Below are 24,219 nucleotides of genomic sequence, written 5' to 3' on the forward strand. Positions count from 1 at the left end.
CTAGAAAACCAGTGTTCCATCAAATACTGGTTTAAGGAAACGTACCAAACTTCTTGCATATCCCTTCTCCTTAGAACCCCTCATGTTATCTTGGAAGAGAGAATGGTTAACGGGATGGTCACTTAATAACAAAATTAAGACAGTGTAACATGCTATGTATCTTCTGAAAATAAGTAATAGGTTCAGTTCAGTTCAGTTCAGTCACTCAGTCGTGTCCGACTCTTTGCGACCCCATGACTCTCTGCGACACCAGGCCTCCCTGTCCATCACCAACTCCCAGAGTTTACTCAAACTCATGTCCATTGAGTCGGTGATGCCATCCAGCCATCTCATCCTCTGTCATCCCCTTCTCCTCCTGCCCCCAATCCCTCCAGCATCAGGGTCTTTTCCAATGAGTCAACTCTTCACATGAGGTGGCCAAAGTATTGGAGTTTCAGCTTCAGCGTCAGTCCTTCCAATGAACACCCAGGACTGGTCTCCTTTAGGATGGACTGGTTGGATATCCGTGCCATCTTATTTGTTATTAATACTTCCTCTCACTTTTGCAATGCATCATTACAAAGACTAAGAAATGCTATATGGTATCTCCATCATTCTCCACAGCAAGGCTTGATAAATAGCCACAGAATGTTCACCTTCACTGTGCGGCCAAGTTACTTATAATCAGGCATCAACATACATTGTTAAGAGCTGAAAGAGCGGTAGGTACTTTGCATTCACGTCCATGTGGTTTATGAAAATCTCCCAAGTAAACAAGAGCAAGGTAACTGTGAAGAAGGGTTATCTTTCGTTGCTGAGCTTGTGAATATTCTCTGTACTGTGGAAATAATTCTGACTCTGTCATGTCTCTGGATAATGATGCTTCTACATTCTACATGGGGCTTTTGTTTTTAAGATAAATAAGCTAGTATATCAGGCACAAGAGGCAACTGGAAATAAAACTGACTCAGCAACCTGCATGTTGTGTGAATATCACCTTTCTACCTTCACATAACGCATATCCCTTCTGCAGGTAACAGGCACACTGATGTTCAGGGAGCCCATGTGCAAGGGACTCTCAGGAGTCTTCTCCATCACCACACTTCAAAAGCATCAACTCTTCAGTGCTCAGCTTTCTTCTCAGTCCAACTTTCACATCCATACATGACCACTGGAAAAACCATAGCCTTGACTAGACGACCTTTGTTGGCAAAGTAATGTCTCTGCTTTTTAATATGTTGTCTAGGTTGGTCATAACTTTCCTTCCAAGGAGTAAGCGTCTTTTAATTTCAGGGCTGCAATCACCATCTGCAGTGATTTTGGAGCCCAAGAAAATAAAATCTGATACTGTTTCCACTGTTTCCCCATCTATTTGCCAGGAAGTGATGGGACCGAATACCATGATCTTAGTTTTCTGAATGTTGAGTTTTAAGCCAACTTTTTCACTCTCCTCTTTCACTTTCATCAAGAGGCTCTTTAGTTCTTTTTCACTTTCTGCCATAAGGGTGGTGTCATCTGCATATCTGAGGTTATTGATATTTCTCTCGGCAATCTTGATTCTAGCTTGTGCTTCCTCCAGCCTTCAGTCTAATCAATTATACTCTAAGGATCATGAATATGCAGAGAGCTGGGTACCTGTTCCTGCAATTTAGGGAGCATTACAGTGTCCTGTGGTTCTTAGCAAATAGCACTGAGATGTGGTTGTAAAAAATTCAGCATCCCTCCCTGATCTCCCTCTCCCTCCCCCACCTCCCTCCCTCTCTCTCTCTCCCTCTCTCTCTCATGTCCCTAGCCCTGCTAACCTGCCAAATCTGCTGGGAGCCACTTATTGGCTGATCACTGCACTCAGCAATATACCTGCACAGCGACATACCCCTACAACAGAAGCATCCGACGTGTGTGAGCCTCCTCAGCCCGTGAGGAGCGTGACTTTGAGGCCTCCGGGGCCTTGGCTTCTGACTGTGCGGTGCTTTTCAGCCCTTACCCACTGGCGGGGGTGCTTATTTGCAGGTAGTTCCTGTTGCCATTGGGAATAGCTGCTTTATCTTGTGAATTGCATGGGTTTTACTCACTCTCAACCTCTTCACAAGTATGTTTTCTGGATTGGAAATTCACCTGAAGGGAGGAAGCTCGGGCCGTGCTCAGGTGATGCGCTGGGGTGGAGGCGCCCAGGGTCGGGGCCGGGACAGTGCCCTGCGAGCCTGCAGGCTCCTCCTGCGGAGCCCTCCTCGGAGCGCGTCCTCCTCACTCTCCCAAACCCCCTAGTCTTTGCAATGCCTCCCGGGCCCTGGAAGTCTTCATTTCAGTCTCATGGGAGTTGGTTTGTTTGTTTAGTTCTTTCTGTCTTCAACTGAATCGGGGCAGGGAGTGCAGAGGCTCTGTCAGGTTCTGGTCACCAATTATAAGTACACGAGAGGATCTCACAACAGGTTTGAGGTTCCACGTGCCCCAGGTCCACCTATGTGCTTGTTAGGGTCAGGGGCCCCGGAGCCCAGCAACAGAAGACCAAAGACCTCTTAGTCCTGTTCTTTATAGCAACCAGCAGCTTGGATGAGTCACTTGTCTCTATGAACATGACATTTGCTTCTTTACCTGAAAAACAGATGTAATGATGCATTCCACACTGGACTTCAATATGGATTCACTAAACTAGATAATGCGTGTAAATAGTTTGGTCTGGTACCTGAATCAGAGTAAATGGTCAGTAATCATTAATTAATCATAACTACTGTTTTATTATTTATGGTGCTGGTTTAGTCTCTAAGTTGTGTCCAACTCTTTGAGACCCCATGGACTGTAGGCTCCTCTGTCCGTGAGATTTCCCACACAAGAACACTAAAGCTTCTTCCTTCTCTGGGGGTCTTCCTCACCCAGGGATTGAACCTGGGTCTCCTGAATTGCTTCCCTGGTGGTTCAGATGGTAACGTGTCTGCCTGCAATGCAGGAAGCCCAGGTTTGATCCCCGGGTCAGGAAGACCCCTGGAGAAGGATATGGCAACCCGCTCCAGTACTCTTGTCTGGAAAATTCCATGGACGGAGGAGCCTGGTAGGCTAAAGTCCATGGGATCACAAAGAGTCAGACACGACTGAGCGACTTCACTTTCACTTTCTTTCTCTTGAATTGCAGGCAGATTCTTTACCAACTGAGCCACCAGGAAAGCCCTTATCATTTATAGAACAGGTTATAAACATACCAGGAGGTTTTACTCTAAATGCATACATATAAAAATAAGGAAAAAATACTTTATGTGAACCGTTACTCTAAGTTTCATGCTATATAATCCTTTGAATGTTGAGCATACTCAACCTTTGCATTTGCATATATATTATTAATGCATTTATCTTGAGTTCTTTCAGGTACCCTAAGCTTGTTTAGTACTTAATGATTCTTTCTGAGTAAGAGATAACCCTGTATGGTTTTCTTTCTGTTCAATTCCCATTTTAAGAGTCCCAGTGTCATTATTTATGTCCTCCACGTAAGCCACAGTTGTTGAATGCAATTGGTCAAGGGGTGACAATCTCTCTTGCTTTTTCTTTCATTATTCAACCCGAGATGATGAAGGAATTTAGATCCTATATGATCTAAGTGTGTGATCAACATATTCATTGGATAATACACAAAAACACACTGGAGATATATGTAGATATATAGATCACTTATATACACATTATAAACATATTGTGTTTTAGTTTCCTAGACTTGCTGTAACAAATTATCACAAACTTGATGACTTAAAATATCAAAAAATCTATTTCCTCACCATTCTAGAGACCAGAAGTCCAAAACTAAGATATCACAGAGCAAGGCTCTCGCTGCCGACTCTAGGAAAGAATTTGTTCTTGCCTCCTGTAGCTTCTGTGGCTCCAGGAATCCCTTGGCTTGAGGCTGCATAACTCCATTCCTGCCTCTCTCTTCCCATGGACTTCCTCTCTGTGTTTCAAATCTCTCTCTGCTTTTTTCTTTTAAGAGCCCTTTCATTAGATTTAGGGTATACCCAGATAGGGCTTCCTCATGGCTCAGTGGTAAAGGACCTGCTTACCAATACAAGAGACACGGGTTCAATCCCTGGGTCGGGAAGATCCCCTGGAGAAGGAAATGGCAACCCACTCCAGTATTCTTGCTTGAGAAATCCCATGGACAGAGGAACCTGGTAGGTTAGAGTCCATGGGATAGCAAAGAGTCAGACACAACTTAGTGGTAAATAACAACAACCCATTTAGAGAGTAGACAAAACCCACAGGGGATGATAGAAAGAGGAAAACAGCTAGTCCTTACCTTGTGCATCATCCCAAGCGTCTTATCACCTGCTCACTGTGAACTTACGATGGTGTCAATGAATAAGTGAAGTATTATATGTGATGTCAGCCTCAGGATGCATTTGAATTACTATTAGTATGCCACATGTGAGGACCAGACTCCCAAAGAGGTGAAGTTACTTCATGAAGTTCACCCAGGCCAGGATGAGATTTGAACTTACGCCTGCTCACCAGAAGTCTGCTTGTTCTGCCATATCAGGTTACAAGCTAATTAAGGCAGGTGCCTGGTCCTGCCCCAATTCAAGCTCCCTGGGCTCCTGGATGTGCAACCTCAGAAGCTAGAGGAACACTTGAGATGCTGAGCAGCCTTGTAACCAAGATTTCTGTTCAGAGGCTTCAGAAAAAGCCCCCTTAGACGGAGAAGTGTCTAGAAGTCTGTTTATCTTGAGAAGATCTGGGTGTGAGTCCTGCTTAGACTTCTTACTTGCTGTCCAGTTCTTGGCAAGTCCATTCGTGCCTCTGATCCATCTGTGCATCTGTAAATTAGAACCTTAGCACCCGTCTTGCTTCCGACAAGCATGATGATAGTCAAGAGACACTGTAAAAATAGCTGTACCGATGTTAAGATGTGATCAGGAGGAGGTGTATGAACTCAGAGATAGACAGCTCCTTGCATGATGAGTTCCACAACCCAAAGACTTCAGCACTGCCTGTCCACCCACCCACCAGGCCCTCAGCTCTGCTCCACGCACTTAGACTCTGCCACGGTGCTGGGCTGCGTCTCTAACTCCGTTTATGATGGGACAGTGATGACAGGATTTGCAAGGCCAGTGTCTTCACTGACACCTGAACTCACATAAATCGTCTCACACTGTGCATAGCCCTAAGAAGATGCCTGGTAAATATTTGTTGCTTAAATGGAAGAGTGGACGCATGCCTCCGGGACTGTTTTCAGTGAGCTGTGAGATTAGACTCCCCAGGTGGTGCTAGTGGTAAAGAACTGGCCTGCCTGTGCAGGGTACATAAGAGACAAAGGTTTGATGCCAGGGTCGGGAAGATCCCCTGGGGGAGGGCATGGCAACCCACTCCAGTGTTCTTGCCTGGAGAATCCCATGGAGAGAGGAGCCTGGCAGGCTACAGTCCATGGGGTCGCTAAAAATCGAACGCGACTGAAGTGACTTATCAGCAGCAACAGGGGGTTACTGCCATCCTCTCAGGGACTATAAAGTCTGAACTTGCAGGCATCCTTGTCCGTGACTGTGCCTGCCCGGGCAGCTCAGGGCAGGCTCAGGGGGCAGGACCGGGTGGCAGGCCTGCAGCCCTCCTCTGTCGGGCAGGCCAGGGGCCCCCCTGAAACCCACACCGACACTCAGCATCCCCCGGTGGTGGAAGTGCCTCCCCAAGGCCAGGCGTCCCCCGCAGTCCTGCTTATCATCTGGCTTTTTCCCTCTGTCAGCTATTTTTGGATGTTGCCCTCTGGACCAGTCATCATGATGCTGGATTTTGAGTTGTCAGCCAGAAGTTCTGAGTATTCTTGACCCTTTTCCCGGGGAGGCATGCCAGGAGAGGTGTGTTCCTCACCACTTGTCACTGTCCATGCTTTGCCCTGGCAAGCAGGACACGCATGCCCCCGATCACCTCTAGTCCTTGGCCTTGTGCCTGAAATGAAGCGGTTGCTTCTTGACAATGCCCCACTCTCCCCCACCATGTACTTCTCACTGGAGATAGATTTGGTTGCATTCTCTGTTATGAGTTCACTGGTGCACATAATCGCATCTCCCTCGACTTGCAGCCAGAGATGTCATTATCATGTGACTTGACTGTCCCAAGGCCAAAAATCCGATAAAGATGACTTGCCAGCCTTGTTATGCATGCTGTTCCTTTTCCATAGCTTGTTGCCAGCCCAGGTATCGCTCTTTGGGGGCAGAGTCACAAGTTAATTGAAATGCTGCCACATTGCATCTCACGGAGAATCCTTTCTCTAACACGCGTGACTGGTTATGTCTCTGTGTAGAAATTCTCCTCTTCTGCTGTGCAAAGCGTAAGTGGAAATATAAAGTCATGGAGAACAGGGACTTTATTCTTGATTGGAGTGAAAATGTGACAGAAACAGGACTCTGGTTGAGAAAGTGCTTCGGTGGTTGTCAGCACTTTCCTCTAACAGAGTGATGCAATTTTTAAAAATGTTTTCTTTTTTTTAAAATCATCCTCCTGCACTTTATATACTTCAGTTGATGTTAAGAAGATGAACTGAGTAGATGGCAAAGAACAATTCTTAAAATATGTGAATACCAAATGTAAGATAAAAAACATAATTGCAGTTTAGACTTCAGATTTATTTGAAAAGGGGATAATGATAGTAATTACCCAGTTTGAGTTTTGTAGAAGGCTAATTAGATCCCCAAAGCATTTGTATGCACAAGGAAAACCATAAATACAAAAGACCATCTGGTCCTTATCAGCTTACAACACTAACACTGTCTGTAATTATTTTTTTTACATTGTTTTGATGTTGACATTTCACGGAGCGATACATTCTACCCTGGTTAGGGAAACCTACTTTTCTGAAGACCTGGGGGTTTGCCCCCATGCTCCTAATAAAAGTTTTAGGGTTCCACAGGCAAAAGAGACACTGCTTTTGAGAAATAGGTAAACATCCATTCATTATACCTATTGTTCCAGAAATGTGTTGTTTATAAACTTGTCTGGTTTATCTGTCTTGTCTTGTTAATGACTTCATCTTCCAAATACTTGGATTCAGTTAGGTTTTTGGGTTTTGTTTATAGGTACAATGGGGAGTGACAGGTTGAGCTGTGTTGTAGGGCACAAATGAGCAGCATCTCTTTGTCACCTTCTTTAGTTAGCTCTGTACCTGGCAATTTGGAGATTCCAAATTAACATGATCTGTTTTCATGTTCATTGTCTGTCTCCCTCACTGCAATGTCAGCTTAAAAAGGGCAGAGATTTTGTCTTATTTATTTTATTTTATCTCCTACCTTTTATAATAGTACCTGGTACATGTTAGATATTTCATAGCTATTTGTTCAAGTGAATTAAGAAATGAAGTAGAATGCATGATTTCAATTTCAGGATGTTTATGTTTTGCTATCAGATGTTACATAATAAACCACCCCCAAAGTTCCCTGGTGGCTCAGATGATAAAGAATCTGCCTGCAATATAGGAGACTCAGGAGATACAGGTTTGATCCCTGGGTCAGGAAGATCCCCTGGAGAAGGGAATAGCTACCCACTCCAATATTCTTGCTTGAGAAATCCCATGAACAGAGGAGCCTGGCAGGCTGCAGTCCATGGGGTCACAAAGAGTTGGACACAGCAGCAATTAACAAACACACAAAGTTACATGGCTTGAAACAACTAATATTTCATTAGATCTTAAGATTTCGTTAGCTTAGGATTTGTGCATGACTCCACTGGGAGTTCTTTTTTCTGCATGGTGTTGATGGAGGCCAGTTGGTGGTACTTAGCTGGCAGATGAACTGGTCTGGAAGGTCCAAGAGAGCTTTATCATATATAGTCCTTGAGGGTATGGGTGGAAAATTGTGAATTGAAAGTGTTAGTTGCTCAGTTGTGCCCAATCTTTGTGACCCTGTGGACAGTAGCCCTCCAGGCTCCTCTGTCCATGAAATTCTCCAGGCAAGAATACTGAAGTGGGTTGCCATTTCCTTCTCCAGGATGGATAGAAGGCTTGACTCAACTGGGACTTTTGATCCTAGCATCTACATGGGTTTTCCATGTGGCTTGGGCTTCCCACAGGGTTGTGACACTCGGTTTTAAGAGGGCGAAACAAGAGGTGCTGATTGTCTGAGAGGATAGGCATGGAATGGACATAACACCCCTTTCACCATATGTAAATATTTAGGTGAGTCCCTGAAGTCAGCCCAGATTCAGTGGGAGGATAGCTGATTCCTCTTTCAGTAGCGAAAGTAATTGCAGCCATCTTGAATCTGTCACACCATCCAGTTTGAAAGCATAGTTACTGAACAACCTAAAAGACATATTGAGGTGAGAGTGGTGTGTGCTATATATGTGAATATCACATGAATACAGTGTAGGAAATCCGCAGTTTGAGGTAAGACTTCACGGAGCCCATGGGTGAGTTGTTTTTGTTTTTGTTTTAACTTTTTATTTTGTATTCAGGTAGAGCCAATTGACAGTGTTGTGATAGTTACAGGTGAAAGTGAAGGGGCTCAGCCATGTATATACATGCATCCATTCTCCCCCAAACTCCCCTCCCATCCAGACTGCCACATGACATTGAGCAGAGTTTCATGTGCTATAGAATAGGTTCTTGTGGGTTATCCATTTTAAATAGAGCATCCTAAACTCCCTAACTACCTCTTACCTACTCTGGCCACTGTAAATTCATTCTCTAAGTCTGTAAGTCTCTTTCTGTTTTGTAAGTAAGTTCATTTGTATCATTTCTTTTTAGATTCCACTATAAGGGATGCCATGTGATATTCTCTCTCTGACTTCCTTCACTCAGTATGACACTCTCTAAGTCCATCCATGTTTCTGCAGATGGCATTATTTCATTCTTTTTAATGGCTGAGTACTATTCCATTGCATATATGTGCTCCATCTTCTTTACCCATTCCTTTATCGATGGGCATTTAAGGTGCTTCCATGTCCTGGCTGTTGTAAACAGTGCTGCAGTGAGCACTGAGGTACATGCGTCCTTTCAGATCATCTTTTCTCTGGATACATGTCCAGCAGTGGGATTGCAGTGTCATGTAGTAGCTCTGTTTGAGTTTTTAAGGAACCTCCATACTGTTCTCCAGAGTGAACCAATTTACATTCCTGCCAACAGTGTAGGAGGATTCCCTGCTCTCCATACCCTCGCCAGCATTTACTGGTTGTGGATTCTTTGATCATAGTCATTCTGGCTGGTGTGAGGTGAATCTCATTGTAATTTTTATTTGCTTTTCTCTAATAATTAGCAATGCTGAACATCTTTTCATGTGCTTCTTGGCCATCTGTATGTCTTCTTTGGGAAATGTCTGTTTAGGTCTTCTGCCCATTTGTTGATTCGGTTGTTTATTTCAACCTTGTTAAGCATCATGAGCTGTTTGTAAATTTTGGAGACTAATCCCTTGTCCATCACATCATTTGCAAATATTTTCTCTTGATCTGTGGGTTGTCATTTCATTTTGTTTATTATTTTCTTTGCTGTGCAAAAGCTTTTGAATTTAAGTAGGTCCCATTGGTTTATTTTTGTTTTTATTTCCATTATTCTGGGAGACAGATCAAAGAAGATATTGCTGTGGTTTATATCAGAGAGTGTTCTGCCTATGTTTTCCTTGAGTTTTGCAGTGTCCAGTCTCACCTTTAGACCCTTAATCCGTTTTGAGTTCAGTTTTGTGTGTAGAGAAGGATCTAATTTCATTTTTTCACATGTAGTTGTCCAACTTTCCCAGCCCCGTTTTGTTGAAGAGACTGTCTTTCCAACATTGTTTAGTCTTGCCTCCTCTGTCGTAGACTGACCGCAGGTGCATAGCCCATGAGTGAGTTTTAACCTGAGCCTGAGCGAAAGGAGAAGGCTTCAAAAGCTGAAAATGGTGAAGGAAGGCATTCCCAAAGAATGAACGTTTGCTAAAACATGGGTGTAGAACCAGGATCGTCAACAGTAATAGCATTTCTTTATTTAGAAGCTGTTGGTATACAGTGAATTAGAGGTAACAGGACATAACCAACACCATTTTTGGAAAGACACTATTGGAAGCAATGTATATATGTATTTTTGAATCATTTTCTGTGAAATACTGACTGCTACCTCTCCTTACAGAATCCCTTGCTGAGAATTATCTCTCAGAATTGTGCTAAAAAGAGGCTTTATTAGACTTGCTCTGCTTTCTTCTTTCTGATGACAACTAGGACAATTCCTATTTTCTTTGTTTTATTGGCTTCTGGAGGCTCAGACCCAAAAGTGAAACTCTGGCAGTTATGTTCAGCCTTCCACTGGCATTTTTGCACTATCTCCTTTTCTTTGATCCTTGTATTTTAATTCTCTTTCTGTTTTACTAGTTCATTGTGTGACGTCTTGCTTTAATCTACCTCTGTGTCTGCAAAATAAATTAAGCAAACAAGAGCTTAGTGCTTATGTAAATTGTTAGAGTTAGGAAAAGTTATAGAAATCATAATAAACAAATAACATAGATCCTTATTTAAAGAGAATATATCATTTAGTTTAGGATCCAGGTACAGGAAGATGTTAAGAAAAACAATAAACTTGAAGAATGGGCTTCAGATGAGATAATTGCTAGAAATAAGATGAACAAGGTGAATTGTGGTCACCTGATTGAGTCCTTGAATGCTAGGATGAAGAAGCCAGTGTCAGCTGGAAAATTGGAAAAGTCTGACATCAGCATGACAAAGTATTTCAAACTGATACAGTGTGTACATTTCTCAAGGAGTTGAATTTTCACATGGAGTTTTTCTTCTAAATTATTTCCTCATTCAGAGAGTAACTCAGAATTCTTACAACATTTTTCATTCCCCTGAGCTGAGCAGCAGTCTCTGCTGGGAGGTCTGGGAGGTATCAGGACCAATAAGATAACATTTTGTAGTTTCAGCCAAGTGCGGAGTAGACTTCGAGAGACAGCAGTTTGGTTTATCACCGACCAGCAGCCTATCAAATAAGTTATATTACCTTTATCATATCTCTATATCTTAATTTTTCTGGCTTTCTAAACAAGGAACACAGGAAATTGTAGACATCTGTCTCATGTTTGGTGGGGCAAATAGATGCTCCAGCACGAGCAGGGATTTTTAGTAAATGTCAAATGAGCAGAGCAGGAAATCACTGCAGGGGCTGATAATGTGCTTCTCTCCCGTGCTGTGCCTCCGCCCTGTGTGCGGGACTCTCGAGAACTCTAGAGTAGGTAGTCATGCTCCTCTCCAGGGCATCTTCCCAATCCAGGGATTGAACCCAGGTCTCCTGCACTGCAGGCAGATTCTTTAGCATCTGACTCACCAGGGAAGCCCTTCATGAAAAGTCTATTTAGACCCATTTCACTGGTACACTTGGATATAAAAAAAAATCCACTTCTCCCGTGGTTAGAATAGCCTGAATGGAGATTTCAGTAAAAAGCACCTGGTAATGTCCCAGGAAGAGGAAAGTGGTTCAAGACACCAGGGATACCGGAGGCTGAGAAGGCATGTTTGTCTTCATTCTGATGGCTTGGTCTGCCATGTCTGTTCTGACGAGTGGAGGGGTGAGTGGGGTAGGAAGATAGTAAAGTTCTTTCTGGGTCGTAGAGCAGATAGCAGATGAATCATGTTGCCCTATTTTTGTTGGGAGAAATGAGACTTTCTGCAAAGAAGGGACATGAAGACAAGGACTTGAAGGGTGGCTACTGTCTCTGACGCCGCTGGAAACCATAGCGGACACTTCGACGGTGCATTGCGTGCTTGGCCTCCTTGACTGCCCTTCATGGCCGTGGGTGCTGTGGCTGCTCTGCAGGCCCCTCAGGGCCATGGCCCCATCCCTTCTGCTTCTGGGAGTGCTGGCCGCTGATGGCCCTCAGCAGATTCCAACTCTGGGAATGGTCTTAGCTGAAGAGAGCCACCTGGCTCTCCCAAACAGTTTGCCTCCAGGGATATGCCAAGACCCACTTCCCTCAAGGTCAAGCAGCTCTGCAGGCTCATCTTGCCTCCAGAGTGGTCTCTGGATCCGCTGAGGCCTGACCTGCTCCTGTTACAGCCCTGTGATTGTTGATCCCAAGAGGGCCCCCAGTAAACCATCTACACACAAACCTTCGTCCCAGTCTGTTTCCTGGGAATCGTTGTTGTTCAGTTGCTCAGTCGAGTCTGACTCTGCGACCCCATGGACCGCAGCACACCAGGCCTCCCTGTCCCTCACCATCTCCTGAAGTTTGTCCAAGTTCATGTCCATTGAATCAGTGGTGCCATCCAACCATCTCATCTCTGCTGTCCTCGTCTCCTTTTGCCTTCAGTCTATCCCAGCATCAAGGTTTTTTCCAATGAGTCGACTTTTCACATCAGGTAACCAAGGTATTGGAGTTTCAGCATCAGTCCTTCCAGTGAGTATTCATTATTCAATGAGCTTCCTGGGGGACCTGCCCAAAACGCAGGCTGCCCTTAAAATTGTTTTCCAGAACCAGGTCCTAGAATCAGTTGGAGACATACTTTTGACCTGGGACCAATAGCAGTCATGAAGATGCACATTTAAGTGCAGCCTGTGATAACTCCACAGTTGAAAGACATCACAAGACCACAGGGATCACCCAGGATTGCTGCAAATATCCCTGGGTGACCCCTTTCCTTCTGTCTCCCGTCCCTGCTCTCTTCAGTCCTGTTCGGAGTCCCTTTCCATCTATTCATCTTTATAATTCAGCTTCATATACCTGCCCAGCAAGGCATAAAAGGTGATATTTGTCTTTCATACCTAGTGTGTGCAACAGTGTCTGGGCGTGTGATGAAACAGGTCTCACCCTGGATTGTGATGAAAACCATCATTTCTCACTAATTATGAAGAATATAGGATCACTGGCTCTATTGATTTCCATTAACTTGTAGAGAGTTATGAACCTCAAAATGGAAGTCCACAGCTACCGATACCTCAGGATGGTATTTTATAGCAAGCAAGACTCTAGAGAGTACCATAAAAATCAGCCTTTGATGCTCGCCTGAGGGTTTATGACTTAAAAAAATTGCTCGTGCTTTATCTGCAAATGCCTCCCAGCCACCCTTGGGAAGACTGACCTGACAGAGGCAGAGGCTACACCTGAGTTGAATGCAGGGCTCAAGAAGTCTTCTGGAATTGGCTGTTGGCTTTCTCCGCTCCCCTTTTCTTGTACCTGTTGTTGAGGGCCTATCTCCTTGTCGTGTTGCCAGCAAGTATCAAGTCTGGACATCCATCCCGCATATTTTGGAAAGATCCCCCCGAAAGCTACAGAGCAGGCATCAACATCTCAGCTGAGTGCCTTGTTGTTCAGACTCTGATCTCAGAAGGCTTCACAGATTTGCCATGTGGTGCAAATGATAGCAAATGAAGGAAAATGGACCTTGTATCCCCATGAAGCCAGGTCAGTCTGTCTTAGCTATGTTTTCATATCAGAGATCTAGATATGAGATACTTACAGGTTAAATTAAAGTCATAATTTCTTTTCTCATTACCTTTTCTTCTTTGTTCATCAAGCACTGATTGAACACCCATTTTGCACTGTTGTGTATGTGACCTTTTCCTTTGTTGCCTTTTGCTTTCTCCCTTGTCACTTTATTCCTAGAGCAAATAAGTGAAGAGGAAGTCAGGTCCTTTCGGGGAGACTACCGAGTGCTTCTCTTTGTGTGGGGATGAGCGCTGTCATCAGACTCCCCCGGAGGTTGAAGTGTGAGAGAAGGAGTGAGCAGGTCCACAGAGAGCCCAGAGAGTCATCTTCTGTCATCACCACTGAGTGCATAACCTTCAACAACCAGGATGCTGGTGTCAGCTCTGCTCTCCAGGTAGCAGAAGCCAGCTAGGAATCAGAGAAGGAGCTCTGTATGGTCTTGAGGGAGATTTGTTCCAGCCTGTGGCAGAAACTTATGAACTATTCCTCCTGCTTGACAAGAACTTAGCTTTCTAGTGGCTTGTGTCTTCCAGATACAGGTACAGATACAGTGTCCATCTACTGTGTGGGGACTTCCTGGCAGATTTTAATACTCCATGTTCCTTTTCTAGCCTCCCCACATACTTCCGTCCTTCTATTTGCACTCTGCGTTGCCCCCAGCCCTTGTCATGCCAACATGCAGGCATGGCCAGGTCCCTGTACTGTTGCTTATTGATTACATAGGGGTAGTGGTTCATTAGCACAGAGACTTTGAAATCAGACAGCCCTAGATGGCGGATGTGCTGCTGGTAATATTAGCTGTCACACACTCAAACACACACATACCTGAAGACCTGATTTATAGTGCTTGCTGATTTCCATGGTGTTAATACTCCCACCGAAAGCAGGAGGAGAAAGGGACACCAGAGGATGAGATGGTTGGATGGCATCACCAACTCGGTGGACATGAGTTTGGGTAAACTCCGGGAGTTGGTGAAGGACAGGGAGGCCTCGCGTGCTGCAGTCCATGGGGTCGCAAAGAGTGGGACACGACTGAGCGACTGAACTGAACTGAACGGAATACTCCCACCGTGGCCAGGTTTAAGGTACCCAAGTGAAATCACTCAGTGCAGTTAGCAAAAGATGAGATCACAGTTGAGTCTCACGCGCTGGTACCAGACACCATCAGTCCTAGGATTGGGCCCTTTTCAGCCCTGGGAGACATTACTTACCCTCTCCATGCCCCATGTCCCTCACATGTGAAATGAGGTTGATATGAAAATAATTGCTTCAAAGGGCTATTGTGAGAATTCAATGATATTTCACATACAGAATTTAGGTAAGCAGGATGGACATCATAACCTTTCAGTGACGGATACCTAGTTAGCTAGGAGAGCTGCTGCTGCTGCTAAGTCGCTTCAGTCGTGTCCGACTCTGTGCGACCCCACAGACGGCGGCCCCCCGGGCTCCTCTGCCCACAGGACTCTCCAGGCAAGAATACTGGAGTGGGCTGTCATTTCCCTCTCCCAGCTAGGAGTGCTAGGCACCTTTGTCTCATCAGCAATCCAACTCTTTCTCCCTCTGGAATGAGCATTACTTCGGGTGAACTTTGGGTTTCCCAGGTGGCTCAGTGGTGAAAGAATACACCTGTGATGTGGGAGCCACAGGAGCCTCGGGTTTGATCCCAGGGTTAGGAAGATCCCCTGGCGAAGGACATGGCAACCTAACTCCAGTGTTCTTGCCTGGAGAATCCCATGGACAGAGGAGCCTGGGGGGCTACCGTCCATGGGGTTGCAAATAGTTGAACACAGCTGAAGCAACTTAGCATGCACACGTGCACACTGGTGACCTTTAGTATAAACCAACCCAGCTCATAGTGTTGGCTTCAGTTATGGAAAGAGACTGGCCTCCTCTGGCTTAGGGGACTCAGTTGAGAAGCAAAGTAGGGCTGGCAACCCGGACCATCTCCTGTTGTTCCATCATCCTGTCTGACCCCATGGACTATAGTCTGCCAGGCTCCTCTGTCCATGGGATTCTCCAGGCAAGAATACTGAAGTGGGTTGCCATGCCCTCCTCCAGGGGATCTTCCCAACTCAGGGATCAAACCTGCATCTAATGTCTCCTGGCTTGGCAGGCAGGTTCTTTACCTCTAGTGCCATCTGGGAAGCCCTATTCAATGGCCACTGTTCTCAAAAGAGACACACAGTGTAGGGAGGATACTTGAGCAGTTGTAGCAGGTTCGATCCCTGGGTCGGGGAGTTCCCCTGGAGAAGGAAATGGCAACCCACTCCAGTATTCTTCCCAGGGAAATCCCATGGAAGAGGAGCCTAGTGGGCTATAGTCTATGAGGTTGCAAAATAGTCAGACTGAACTTAGCAACTCAACAATGATAACAATAGAGTCACAATAGGAGGGGTCTGAGTCTTTTAATATGAATTAAGATCTAATTTTTAATTCTCAGAATCCAGTGGCATGGCCCCTTTCCATAGAGTTCTGCCTTGGTTAATCAGAGTCAGGAGGTGCACACTCAGTTTCTGGAAACAGAGCCAATGATGAGAGCAGAGGCCTCCGCCAGGAGAGTGGATGCTCCACTGCACACTTCCAGGTTTCCCGGTTTTTCCTCCCAGTCTTCTCACCTCCTCTGGATTGCGTGGGGGAATGAGCGTGGAACAGGTCAGCCTTTGTCTCCCTTAGGCAGCGTCAAAGCTGTGCTTGTCAAGTCTTAGCCAACTCCAAAATTTCTAAGATTTTGAATGCTGACATCTAAGTGATGCTTTGGCTTAAAGAAATGGAAATGGACTTGATAATTTGCATAGTGTATTCATTTTAATTCCCTATCTTCCTGTCTGGACTGTAAGCTCTTTGAATGTAAGGGACTTACTCATGTATGCCCCAATATTGTCTAACACATAGCCTCACTGTAGTCACACCAGCAATCTTAGGAGGGAGATGCTGTTATCATTCCTTTTACATATGTATTAAAATGCAGTGTTTCTAACCCTCTGGAAACAGTGACAGACTTTATTTTCTTGGGCTCCAAAATCACTGCAGATGGTGACTGCAGCCATGAAATTGAAAGACACTTGCTCCCTGGAAGAAAAGTTATGACCAACCTAGACAGCATATTAAAAAGCAGAGACATTACTTTGCCAACAAAGATCCATCTAGTCAAACCTGTGGTTTTTCCAGTAGTCATATATGGATGTGAGAGTTGGACCATAAAGAAAGCTGAGCGCTGAAGAATTGATGCTTTTGAACTGTGGTTTTGGAGAAGACTCCTGAGAGTCACTTGGACTTCAAGGAGATCAAACCAGTCAATCCTAAAGGAAATCAGTCCTGAATACTCATTGGAAGCACTGATGCTGAAACTCCAATACTTTGGCCACCTGATGCAAAGAGCCGACACATTAGAAGAAACCCTGCTGCTGGGAAAGATTGAAGGTGGGAGGAGAAGGGACGACAGAGGATAAGATGGTTGGATGGCATCACCAGCTTGATGGACATGAATTTGAGCAAGCTCTGGGAGATGGTGAAGGACAGGGAGGTCTGGCATGCTGCAGTGCATGGATCACAAAGAGTCGGACACAGTTGTGCAACTGAACTGAAATGAACTAACCCTCTCAACATGCCACAGTTCATCCTTGGTGAAACCTGGACAGCCTGACTCCAAAGCTCTGCTCCTAAGGCTGGTGCTCCAATGACCACCTCTCACCGTTTGCCACTGACAGCCCAATCCAGCCCGAAAGCGGCTTGGTTCTTATCAAAGCTGTAAGCCCTATCCAGACGTGTGCATGTCGAGTTAAGGAGGTCAGATATTGAAACTAACATAATTTTAAAATATTTAATTCCAATACCATTTTTAAGGCCATCAAACTGATTTTGCTTTTAAGAATTGACTAAGTCAGTTTGAAGAGATAAATTTATGTAAAACTCTGGCCCACATTTTCTAGTAAAACTGGCCCTGTGTTCCTCAGAGCTGCAAATGAGGCTTCGATTAAAATCAGAATACCTCTAGCTTACCGGGCATAAAGAGCCAGGAATGCCAGGCTTCCCCTGTCTCCCCCACCCAGAAGACTGCCTTCATCGCGGGAATGTTTCCCTTTGCTTTAACTGTTCCTCAGAAACAGAGGGACAAAGAGAGTCTGGAGGCAGTGTGCTGGGCAATGACAGTCATCCTTTTGTATATGTGTACATTACTGTAACAATTTTGCATCTTCCATTTAAATACGGAAATTGGGGAGATGCTCCCTGAAGCATTACCATGTCTCTGACCCTGGCTGCTGCCTCATTTCCTTTGCATTTGGGCTCAATCTGCCTAACATCCCCTTCTCTACTTGTCATAAAGTGTGTGTGCGTGCACCTTTCAATAACCAACTAAAATGTTCCTCCTCTATGAATCCTATTTTAACCCCTAAGCCAGAATTTACTGAAACCACTTCCGTGTCCCAGTGGCTCTTTCTACGATCCCAGTGCCCCTCATCTCCTGTGGTGTTACAAACTGGGGTGTACCAGACTTCCTGAACCCAACTCTAAGCTGATAGATAAGCTCCTTGGAAATGGGAGACCTGAATCGTCTCTGCAGCCCACCTTCCCACCAATATGACGCTTTTTGTGTATTAGTACCCAATAAACACTATCAAAACCCGATCTCTGCTTCCCAAAAATGCATTCAATATAAGTGTGTTGGGGAGCATCCAGAACTCTCTTAACTAACACAGTTGGTTGCTCAAGCAGTATTCAGAAGCAATGGAGTCTGATTCACAATCAATCTTAAGTCACTGCATTGTTCACTGTTCCATAAATTGTACTTGGAAAGTCCAGGTCCTTGTTATACCTTCCTACTGTGAACCTAACAAATTACATCTTCTGTTCTTGGCTGCCAAAGTATGGCTCTAATTAGCATTAATTCCTCAGTGAATTTTAAATACATTCACTTTCCTTTTTTAAAAATTTTTCAATAAATTAGATTATTTGTGCTGCCTCTACATGGCAGAAGGTGAAGATGAACTAAAAAGCCTCTTGATGAAAGTGAAAGAGGAGAGTGAAAAAGTTGGCTTAAAGCTTAACATTCAGAAAAACTAAGATCATGGCATCTGGTCCCATCACTTCATGGGAAATAGATGGGGATACAGTGGAAACAGTGTCAGACTTTATTTTTTTGGGCTCCAAAATCACTGCAGATGGTGATTGCAGCCCTGAAATTAAAAGACGCTTACTCCTTCGAAGGAGAGTTATGATCAACCTAGACAGCATATTAAAAAGCAGAGACATTACTTTGCCAACAAAGGTCCATCTGGTCGAGGCTATGGTTTTTCCAGTGGTCATGTACGGATGTGAGAGTTGGACTATGAAGAAATCTGAGTGCCGAAAAATTGATGCTTTTGAACTGTGGTGTTGGAGAAGACTCTTGAGAGCCCCTTGGACTGCAAGGAGATCCAACCAGTCCATCCTAAAGGAGATCAGTCCTGGGTGTTCATTGAAAGGACTGATGCTGAAGCTGAAACTCCAGTACTTTGGCCACCTCATGTGAAGAGTTGACTCATTGGAAAAGACTTTGATGCTGGGAGGGATTGGGGGTGGGAGGAGAAGGGGACGGCAGAGGATGAGATGGTTGGATGGCATCACGAACTCGATGGACATGGGTTTGAGTAAACTCCAGGAGTTGGTGATGGACAGGGAGGCCTGGCGTGCTGCGATTCATGGGGTTGCAAAGAGTCGGACACAACTGAGCAACTGAACGGAACTGACCTGACAAGGCCTCTCATGGTTCTAGATAAAGGACTCCTCCACACATTGCCCACCACTTCTCAAAGCTCTCTGGAAGCCTCATGAGGATATTGCAGTATTTCTAAGCCTTTTGATATTTTGTCTTAAAATGTGCTTATAAATTACTAAATGACTCCATTTTAAACTATTGTTCCCTTATTTTCTTGTGTCATGTTTGCAAATTGGTTTGGCTCTCTATCTCGGTCAATGTTGGTAGAAATCTGCTTACAGAAGGGACTTTGCATATCATCCCCTCTATCTTCCGCGCTGGACGTTCAGGAAATAAGTCAGTGAGGGGCGTGCTTTATACATTTCCTTCAGAATTCCAGCCCCCTGGGAGGGCAAAGCAGTGTCAGTTCTGTAGAGCTCTGTGCACCTTGCAGCCGCTTAATGAGTGGAGGGTGAGTGTGTGCCCAGCTCCTGGAGCCATTCCTGGCACTGGCAGCCGCCTGATGAGTGGAGGGTAAGTGGAGGGGTACCGGCTCTGTCACTGTGAGTCTGTGGATGCACTGCATCATCCTTCTGTATCTGTTCCTTTTTCTAGACACACATTTGTTGTCAGGACAAAATGAAATGGTTATATATATAAGCTTCTTAAGAAAATAAGCAATACTGAATGCTTGTTATCACTGCTGGTTCTTCTCCGTGCACGCGTGTCTCCTCCCGCCGTCAGTCTGCTTCAGACCGTTCCGGCTCAGCTCTCACTCAGGCCCGCCGCCAGCGTTCCTGGGGGGGGACGTGCTCCCCTCACTCTGACCTGCCAGAGTGTATGCTTTGAACACGGTGTGTACCCCTGTCTTCTGCACAGCTATTCGACTTCCCTAAACTGCCCACAGGTACCGAGCTTGGTGCTGAGCGCAAATGTATTTATTTCTGTAGGTTGCAGTGGGCTTCCCAGATGGCGCTGATATAGAACCCACCTGCCAATGAAGGAGGCATAAGAGATGAGGGTTCAATCCCTGGGTTGGGAAGATCCCCTGGAGGGGGGCAGGGCAACCCACTCCAGTATTCTTGCCTGGAGAAGCCCATGGACAGGAGAGCCTGCTGGGCTACAGCCCATAGGGCTGCAAAGAGTCAGACATGACTGAGAGACTTAGCATACATGCTTGCATTGGTCGATTTGTGAAGTTTGACAGTGAGTTCCTTGAGAGTAGTTCTGTGTCTGGTTCAGCTTTGTAACCTCACATTGTCCAGCAGTATACCTTGCATTCAGTCCTCATGGCGTATATATTGAATGACTGAATGAGTCACTCTAATTGGATCTTAAGCTCCTAGATGCACTAAATGTATCGCATGCTGTCCATCACTGCACGTATCAGCGGCAGGAAGTCCCAACGTTTGTAACAGTAGGGACAGCTCCTTCCGCAGTCGCATGGAAGCGGCTCTCTATGCTATTTCAACTTCATAGCCCTCGCCCAGAACTTGGCTGATCCAGACTCCAGGCTGTGCCTAGCCTGTGAAATGCTTGAAATCTCTTCTGAACACTAGCCAAGGCTCACGGACCTCTGGATTTGGGGTTTATGAGTCCCTGGGATTGGGTTCTTTTACCTCATATTTGATTCAAACCATTGTCTCTGCTCCTTGACAAATGTTCCTTCTGGGAAGCTATGAGTGTTTGGTCATCTTGGGTGTAGAAGCAAAATTATATAATGTTCAGTGATGTGAAGATGGGGTTTAGTGTTTAAAGTTCCCTTCATCTCCACTGTAACATATAGATAGCCAGCCATGATGAACTTTCTGTGTTCCCTGAAAACCCACCCTATAGCTCTGCTCTAGTGACCTGGGGGCTCCAAAGTGATCAGTTGCCTAGGGCTAGGTTCATCAGTGTCCAATATAGAGATGCCTTATTTTCTACTTTATTCTTCACACCTGCATGCATGCATTTTTGCTGCATATTTATTTTTATAACCCAACTACCTCCTCTTCACAGATAGCCCATCTTCTTGATGTAATGACACAAGAAAACCACCACACATCGACATAAAATTCCCACTATGATGGCTTAGATCACCATTACTTCAGCTTTTCTTTTTTTTTGCCATCCCAGGAATAGATTCCCAACTTTAAATTTACTTTCTAATTCACAGCATTAATTTTGCTAATTACTTTAAAAGGTTTTTGTGTAAAAAAAAAAAATACCTAGCAAATACTTAGCATTAATGGCTTTCTTAGAATTTTTAAGGGTGAGTTATATTCATTAATTAGCCAATTAAATACAGCATCCCTGGGTGGAAAACTTTGTCAGCCTGGATCCCATTTTATAAATGGAGGAACTGAAACACATCGACTCAGACGTGCCCCTTGGAGCTCTGTCTTTTCCTGTTTATTTCTCTGCCCCTCCTCTGCTGCTCGTTTTACCAGATTTTCTCCCCTGAACACCTACCTCACAGATTCCTGTGTGTGTATATCCAGGACAAGGAGAGGTGGGGAATACCTGTGGCCCAAAATAAAATTGGATGACTACCAAGAATTAGGCTACAGAAGACTCTGCCCTAGGAGAGAAGAGGGTGGGAGTGAATCAAGAGTATATTTCCCCTGGAAAGTCACACTGCTAAGCATTTTCCAGATCTCTTTGTATAAAGCATGTCTGTTTTCTTAGTGGCATCACCAAGGACTCACCCCCATCCCCAGAGCAGGGATTAGGCTGATCCCATGTTACACTGAGTGGTTGGTGGTCCCCAAAGTGTGTCTCCTGCAGTGCATCCAATCATGTGCCCGATGAACTTAGAGTGAGCAAATTTTGCTCAATAAAAATAATCATGAAGGATAAAGATATGCATTTAATGTTTCTTGGGTGATAATTCTGATGGCAGAAGGCACCACTTGATTTTTATTTGCACTGTGGACATGCAGAAAGGAAATAGTGGGTATAGCCTTGGAGTCTGATTTAGCCAGGTTCTTGGTGAAATCGATATGTAGAATGCAGAAGGGTCCCTTCCTTGGACTGTGGAAGGCAGTCTTCACTGCTGTAAATGATGGTGGAAAGTTGGAGTGTGCAGTGGAATTCACACATCTTTGAAACCTTCCCAGATGAATTCCGCAGCATTTTGTCATTCAACCAAATAGTAGAAGGCATATTTATCAACTTTTCAGAGGACGTAGAGATAAAAGGGAAAGCAAATATTTTCGAATACTGCATCAGGGTTCAGGGAGACCTCAGACAGCAATAAGAGGCTGATGATGTCTGTTATAAATTAGTAGAAGCCAGATTCAAATTCAGCTTGTGTGTGCCTACTCAGTCCTTAGGTCAGGTCTGACTCTTTGCGACCCTGTGGACTATAGCCCACCAGGCTCCTCTGTCCATGGGATTCTCCAGGCAAGAATACTGGAGTGGGTTGCCATTTCCTCCTCCAGGGAATCTTCGCGATCCAGGGATGGAAGCCCTGTCTCCTGAGTCTCCTGCATTGGTAGGCAAATTCTTTACCACTGAGCCACCTGGGAAGCCCTCAAATTCAGCTCTAGGCTCCAAAGCCCAAGCCCCGTTAGACCCAACAAATCCATTACAAAGGATATGATATTTTCAGAGCATTTTTAGCAGTCAGTAATATTGGGTATTTTATCTCCACTACTGTAGGCCAGTGCTGTTAAACAAAAACATAATATAATATACACATGCAATTTAACTTTTTCTACTAGCCACATTAAAAAGGTAAAAATAAGCAGAGAAAACTAAGGTTAATAATATATTTAATTTAACTTGTTATGTACAAAACATAGTTTTGATATGTAATGAATATAAAAGTATGAAAAAGATATTATATTATTTTTCACACCAAATCTTCAGAATCCAATGTGCATTGTCTACTATTGGCACATCTCAATTTGAATGCCGTTTGCATCAGAAATTCATCTCTATTTAGATTTACAGTAAATTTACAGTTGAAAAGATAGACTCATATATCCAGGTGGTTCTAAACCTATTTAAAAGTTTTCCAACAATACCATCAGTTTCTAAATTTTAATTTGATCTGTTTAAAATTAAGTGAAATTTAAAAGTTAGACCCTCAGTTGCACTGGCCACGTCTCATGTGGGCAGTAGTCATATGAGGATGATTACTGGTGCATTGGGCAGCATGGGGCTAGATTCAGAATCATCCCCCCATGTGGGCATTGGGAAGAAGCAGGGTCTTAATCAGAAATAGGGGGCAGAGCAGAAGGACTTGCTTGGCAGCCATTGGCAGCATGGTGGGAAGAAGCCAGACTGAAGAATCTGTAGCTTGCTCTGAGCTCATCCAGTTTGCAAAGCTCCAGTCCACTGGTCTTGCCACTCTGCCTTGCCACCTTCCCAGAGGCTGTTGACTCCGTGATTACTTGAAACACAAACCTGAGTGTTTTTAGTCCTTGTAAAGTTATCATGCCACCTGTTTTGTCAAGTTCTTCTCTACAAGTAGATATGCTTATAGCTCTTCAAGAACCCGTTGCATTTTCTGAATAGATAAATGCCCTTTTGCAGAGACAGCTGGCTCGGCCTGCTCCATCAGTGTAGCCTACAGCTTGTTGAATGAATTGTAAGTGCCTTCTGGTTAAGGGGGCTTCCCCGGTGGCTCAGATGCTAAGGAATCTGCCAGGAATACAGGAGACTCAGATTCAATCCCTGGGGCAGGAGGATCCCCTGGAATAGGGAATGGCTACCCACTCCAGTATTCTTGACTGGAGAATCCCGTGAATAGAGGAGCCTGGTGGACTACAATCCATAGGGTCGCCAAGAGTTAGACATGACTGAGCAACTAACACTTTATGGTTGAAGTATCTAAAAAGTAGTTCTTATCCTCATGATCTTGCCATTGTCCTCACTGTCATCATCAGTGTGGTCATCGTTCTTTTCCCCCTTTCAGTCCCCCTCTCATACAACTGAAGCTCCTGTTTGAAGATAGAGACCCTGTATTCTCATGCTATGTATCAAACTGAGGAGTTTATGGAAGAGAAAAGGACCTAAAATACCTAGGCCTGCTTATATAATACTCACTGAGGGAAGTCTGGCTGGCTCTCCCTGCCCTGTTTTATGGTTGGGAATACTAAAATTCACAGAGCTGAATTTGCTTGCCCAAGATCACCCAGCAGCAAAAAAGAAAAAAAAAGATCACCCAGCAGAGCTCAGATGTAAATCCAAGATAGCCTGTCTCCCAACTCCATGCTGTTTCTGCTGTTC

The 24,219-nt window shown here is 44.7% G+C and overlaps 1 protein-coding gene across 11 annotated transcripts in view; it reads left to right on the forward strand.

Annotated features, from left to right (window-relative positions):
- Window positions 1-24,219, forward strand: part of FAT3 (FAT atypical cadherin 3) — a 762,831-nt gene that overhangs the window by 454,700 nt on the left and 283,912 nt on the right. The window contains exon 4 of one of the 11 annotated variants that reach the window (XM_043876774.1): window positions 13,503-13,588. The exons of the other annotated variants lie outside the window; for them this stretch is intronic. Coding sequence (XP_043732709.1) covers window positions 13,503-13,573 — 71 coding nt within the window. The 3' untranslated portion in view covers window positions 13,574-13,588. Of the gene's footprint in view, window positions 1-13,502; window positions 13,589-24,219 lie in introns of those variants that run through there. 11 annotated transcript variants of the gene reach the window in all.

This window comes from Cervus elaphus, chromosome 2 (assembly GCF_910594005.1).
Source record: "Cervus elaphus chromosome 2, mCerEla1.1, whole genome shotgun sequence".
Classification (NCBI taxonomy): domain Eukaryota; kingdom Metazoa; phylum Chordata; class Mammalia; order Artiodactyla; family Cervidae; genus Cervus; species Cervus elaphus.